At 34.3% G+C, this 6143-nt stretch overlaps 1 protein-coding gene across 1 annotated transcript in view; it reads right to left on the bottom strand.

Moving 5' to 3' along the window:
* Nucleotides 1-814: 814 nt before the first annotated feature.
* LOC122790049 (gamma-aminobutyric acid receptor subunit alpha-3-like) overlaps nt 815-6143 on the bottom strand; it is a 1812576-nt gene continuing 1807247 nt past the window's right edge. Inside the window, exon 13 of the mRNA XM_044057615.1 lies at nt 815-1886. Coding sequence (XP_043913550.1) covers nt 1578-1886 — 309 coding nt within the window. The 3' untranslated portion in view covers nt 815-1577. The remainder of the gene's footprint in view (nt 1887-6143) is intronic.

The raw sequence follows: 6143 nt of genomic DNA, 5'->3' as shown, positions 1-6143 counted from the left end.
CTTTAAATTATTTTATTAGATATGTAAGTATATGTATTTATAAAGTGTGGTTTCAGTACAGTGGGGCTAACAAATGCATATCAGTCACAGACATGACATGTAATGATAATTTATGTTAGTATAGTAGATTGCAAAATGTAAATCCCACCAAGACTTCTTAGCATTACACTCATCCTTCTAATGTATGCATAAGCACTTCCCATACCACTGTTCCCATGTATGCATAAGCACTTCCCTTTCCATTGTTCTCATGCATACATAAGCAGTTCCCATATCGTTGTTCACATGTGTACATAACCACTTCCAGCACGTGTGCTATATGTCAATAAAGACAAAACCATTTATTTATTTTAGAACATCCCTTGGAAGAAACTGAGTCAGAAAATGTTAGCAGCAGAAACAATGATTGCTGCACACACAAAGAACATGTAGTTACCACATTCACCCCAAACTTACCTAATGTTATTGAGAAATAAGTGTGTTCCAAATATATGTATGGTAAAATAGTCAACAGTCATCGTATGTTTTTAATGTGTGCTTTTTCATAATTCTCATGAATTAAAGAAATACGAAAGGAAGATGAGAAACTATTTAGGCCACTATCTGATATCAGAAATGAAAATGACTTCATACAGCCCATCAAAAACATTCACTTGAAATAGGATTTTAAATTTTGTAAAGATAATTCCTGGATTTCATCTCATGAAATAGGAATTTGTTTTTAAACCCATAAATTAGTGACCCTGAAGACAGATGTCGAAAGGTAATAAATACAGATGTGTCTGTTTAGTTAAAAATGAAATGCATAAACATATTGTTTGTTTTGTTTTTTTTATTTAATTTGTTACTGATGTTTTATACACTACCTCAGCTGAAGCACATTTTTTAATGTACAAGAGACCCATAACAGATGTCCATACGACTAAATAAACAGATAAGTATTTGATGTATTATTAATTGATACATAATTCCCATTTTAAAATTCTAAAATTTTATTTCAAGTAACATATCACATTTCAATTTCATTTTGGAATTGAATAGCTCTTGGGATAGAATGGCTCTTGCAGAACTCAGTTATGCAGCATTTGGGCACAGTACATTATCCAGATGTCAGCATGGTACGAACATTTATGCTTGGTAACATGTCATGTAGAAAAAAGATAAGCTACGTAATGTAAATGGCAATTTAGCTGTAATGGGACATGAAGGCAAAGTGTGGACACACTACATATCCAAAATATATATTATTATATTCTACAGTGAATTGTTGCACATCGACAATAACTTGTCATGGCAGTTTGCTGAGCATTTGGTTAGTTGACTAACTGTCATTCACTATTTTTTTTTATCTTAATGTCTGCTTCAGTAATTGCAGTTTCAAGACACATATACTCAGACATACCTGTAAACCTTTTGAATCTAGTAGCATGCATGCTAAACAAACAACCAAATGGAACAAAAATAAACAATTAGTAAACAGACTTATAACTCACAATGGATAGGCACACTCCTTTAAAGCAAATCACAGTTTCATTTACAAAACACTAAAAATCCTTGTCTATTAGCTGTCCAAAAGTCTAATGTGGGCGGTTTGCATCCTTAATAACAGGTTCTCGATTCACATATGTCGCCCAATAGACCAGGTTAAATATGAAGAAAAGGACAGGAAATACAATGCGAGACAGCTTGTCCACCTTGCTGACACTGTTGTATGTCTTCTTACATTCTAGAACTTTTTCTTCTACTCGAGCTACTTTGGCAGGTGCAGCTGCACTTTTGGCAATGGTTGCTAGGCCGGGATCTTTGGCAATATTCAGCGTATATGTTGTCCCTACAATATTGTAGGTGTTGTTTGCTTTCTTGGACAGTGCCACAGGTTCCTTTCTCTGCAAGATAACAGTGTGTGCAGTTAGTAAAATTAGAATAAAACAAACAGAAATCATTACTATTTCTAGTATAATTATCATTATATAAAATATTTTTATTCCTCAAGATCTGGCTTTGTCATTTCATTAAAATCGGAATGATTTAGTTCTGATTTCAGCATGTGATGATCTATTTAGTATATGCAATGTCAGTTTTCTGAGTTCTCCTGTTTTACTGTGAAACAGTAAGTTGTACCTTACACACTTCTTAAAGATATTTATTTTAGTTTATTATTTTCCCTCTCTTTTTAATAGGGTAAACACACTGATCCAATGATCCTGTTCAGCTACTGTGTGGCTATATTAATATAGACTACCTATTATTTATCAAATTAGATATGCATATAAGGTTCAAAATCAAAACTATTCAGTACATTATGCAAAACAAAACTGATATGTGGATATGTTATAGTATATAAAGGTTATGAGGTTAATCATCAAAGGTTAAGTGCATACAAATGATTACACACTGGGAGGGATATTTACAGCGACAATCATATGATGCAAAGTTAGATCCAAAAGGAATAATTGCAATCTGTTATTGTGTGGCAAGACAGAGAAATTAGGAAAAAACAGAGAAATTTAGGAAACTGTACATGGGAATATGCAAAATAAGGATAAATCCAGGGTAATCTGTCAAAAAGATTGAGTCTGAAACAGTGAAGTAGACATTAAGGAGATGAGACAGGGAATGCCATCTGGTAAAAGAACTATAGTGATTGAAGTCAGTATAATAGAATACACAGGAGATTCTAAAAGTGTGATAGGTATAATAGAGCAAACATTAATAGAGGTTTCATTCCAGATCACTGGGACTAGCTTTGAGAAGGCTCTTATAGAGGGTTCTATTATGAAACAATGACTTCCTGAAACTTGACCCATTGAAAGGATGAAAAAAATGCCCAAAATTCAGGAAAAAAATAGCAATTTTTAGTTGTTTTTTGCAGGGATGTGGGACACCCCCAAACATGTTTATACCAACTCCATGGTGGTACTAATACGTTTGATACAATTTTCTTAATAGCCCCGCAATCTGTTGTCACCATGCTCTCATAGCTAGCTGACTTTATTTTAATAATATGCTTCTGCCTGAGGGTGAATACTTCAAACAAAGAAAAAAAAAACACTGCAAAAAACAAAGCAATGGCCCTATTGTAAGAGTGTCTATGTTTAGCGTTTATAAAAAATCAGTCTGTAAAATTCTTTGCCATCTTTATTGACAACTGTTAATTTATAGCTAATTATACAATAAAGGCTCATTACTATTCAAAAATGAGCATGCTGATTGGACAACCCAACTGGCATTGTTGTAAATTGAAAATATAGCAATAGAAAAAAATCTGGCCGCTGAAGTACCATTGAATGGATATACTTTCAAGTAGTATATGCTGAGGGACAGAGCAAAATATAAGAAAAATCAGATACAGTTTTGCAAAACTAAACAGAAACTCACCTGATTTTCTTTATAAATGTTTGCACTGTTTTTTTTTAACTGTTAAAAGATAAATAGCAATGGTGATTTTGTTTTTCTCTTTTGTTTCTCCTGCACTGCACTGATATACTGTGCACGCATGGCAATGTAATACTCATGCACAGTGTACCAGTCTAGGGAAGAGAATGCAGAAGAAGGTGACTGAAGTACCGTTATACAAATATATTATTTAAGAAAGGTAAGTCATTTCTTTCTTAAATAATACAACTCTATAATAGCAATAATCCATTCCTGTTTTTGGGTATATCAGCATTTATCCATGGTTGGCTTTGTTTAATCACTCAGGCTTTGCTCTCCTGATCAAACCACACCAACTAGGGGTAAATCGTGATATACCCCTGTAAAGCTGTGGATTATTTCTTAAAGAAACACTGTTAAAAATAAATACATTTTTGTATTTTTTAAAGGGCACCTAGTCACATTGGGTCTATGTTAAATGTTCGAACATCCAAAATGTCAAACATTACATGGTCAAGACTAAATGATCGACATTTGGATGTTCAAACATCAAAAAATAAAAGAGAAAACACTTTAACAGTGTAGGCAGGGGTGGCAAGCCCCCCTGCACCCCCCACGTGGGGGGCTGCCCCCCACATGCCCCCCTACTTAAATATACCAACTCTGAGACCACACTTCAGTGCAGAAAAGGGAAATTCTCCCTATCTGCACCATACAGTGCCATTGAACGTCTATCTTCAAGCACTCAAAATTTTGAACGTTTGGTTGAGACCATGTAACGTTCAAAATTTTGAGCGTTCGAAGATTTGACAGGTACCCGTCACATCTGGGCATTGATGTACATTTTTTATGATAATGTAACATTTCTTGTTGTTTATATGTACAGGAACACAAACTCAGGATGAATATCCAGGAACATTTATAATAAAAGAGTGATTGCTAACACTATGCATTTTAAATAGGTTCATAGGTTCATAGATTCATAGGTTCATAATAGGCTATCTGCCCTAGGGCATTTATAAGCCTAGCCAGAGTGTGTTTGGCTTTCGCCACCCATTTTAAATTAATTTTGCTATGCCCTTTTTCAAGGTTAGTATATTGTGCCTCTGTCTAACAGTGACACAGAAGTGATACCCGGGGTAAACCTACGATCTCCCATCCACTCATCAAGATTCCGCTTGAAGAGAGTCAATGAGGGACTCTGCCTAACCTGGACTGGGATTTTATTCCAGAGTGAAGGGAGCCTCTGGGTTATGAATCTGTCACTCCAGCATGTCCTATTTATTTCAGTGCTGAGGTTCAAGTCTCTCAAGCGCGTAGCTCGGTGGGATTTGGATTTTCTGAGGTGCAGCATGTCCATTAATTCCGGGTTTGACATGGCTTTATACATCAGGCATAGATTGCCTCTGAGCAGGCGGTATGCCACTGAATAAATATCACCACCCATTTAGACTACAAAGGAATGTTGTTAGAGGTCAGGCTATGGTAATAGATGAAACACTGAGTTTCAACAGTGGCTATTAATGTTAGGCACAAAAATAGATTGTTGTCTCTTGACTTTCCCCAAGTTCTTAGCTGATGAAGAATCAAAGTAAATGAACAGAAATGGCAGTGACATCCACTTTTTATAACCTCTTAGAGAAGAGTGTTTACATCTCTAAAACAGGACATTTTAGTCTGTATCTAAATACGGTATGTCGCCAAACATGAGCTATAGTCCTACATAGTTTCAAAATCACAGTATCATCATGAGTGCTAATCTCACACATGCAAACCCATTCATTACAGAATAGATTAAGTGAAAGACAAAACATTGCTGTAATAACTATGAAACCATAGCTGCTTAGTGCTTTAAGGGGCTCCATGACTCCTTGATGCCCAGGTATGGGTATTTCATCACCTAACTTTTTATCTAAATCCATCAAGAAAAATATATTTGAAATAAAGAATCAACTGGAAGAAGTTATTTTATTTCCTATTTAAAACATTAGATACTTGTGAATTTCTCTGCCTACAAGAAAGTTGAGAAAAACTGAACTTAAAAACATATAAACTTTTATGTAACTAAGATACTTCTGAACCTATTTTCTTTATATGGTCTCAGATGTTTAAAAATTAGATTTTCATAACTGGTATTCATTTTTGCTTCTTGCCTACAGCACTCTATGACTGAGACATCCAACATTTTTACACTCGGCAACAAAAGCATCTCTGCATTCTATAAAATGATTTTGAAATAACTTTAAGAAACCTTCATTAATCTGATGGTATAAGTGAGAGTCATCAGAAGGCAATGTGAATTATCCTATTCAGCTGTTCTCTGACAAAATATTTATCTTCCCAAATGTTCCATTGTTTATAATGTTTTCAAAAAATAATCTTCCATACCTAGGAAATAAAATTCATTTTTACCAAGAACTGGAAAATGATAGTTATAATGAGAGATATTTTCTGCACAATGTAAAAATTATTATGGAACAATATAAAATCCAAAAACTCAAGTACTGGTGATTACAAAACAAAAGTAAGCGCTTTCACCCGTAGGCTTTCTCAAACTTTAACAAACAGGCTGACACATTAATTGTTTAAATAGCCCTCCTCTAGCTATGATTGGTTGTGAGCTCTCACTAGTCAAACATAATAAAATATGCTTTAAAGCGCTAAACATGTCTTAAAACTTTAAAAACTTCAAGTAAACATTTAAAATAACTTAATGTGAATTGAAACACTTTTAAAAAACCATTATTAAAACATTTCTAGCATAAAAA

This window comes from Protopterus annectens, chromosome 15.part0 (genome assembly GCF_019279795.1).
Source record: "Protopterus annectens isolate FY-2018-M chromosome 15.part0, PAN1.0, whole genome shotgun sequence".
In the NCBI taxonomy this organism is placed as follows: domain Eukaryota; kingdom Metazoa; phylum Chordata; order Ceratodontiformes; family Protopteridae; genus Protopterus; species Protopterus annectens.
The sequence above is the reverse complement of the archived record's forward strand: the minus strand, read 5'-3'. Positions and strand labels throughout refer to the sequence as shown.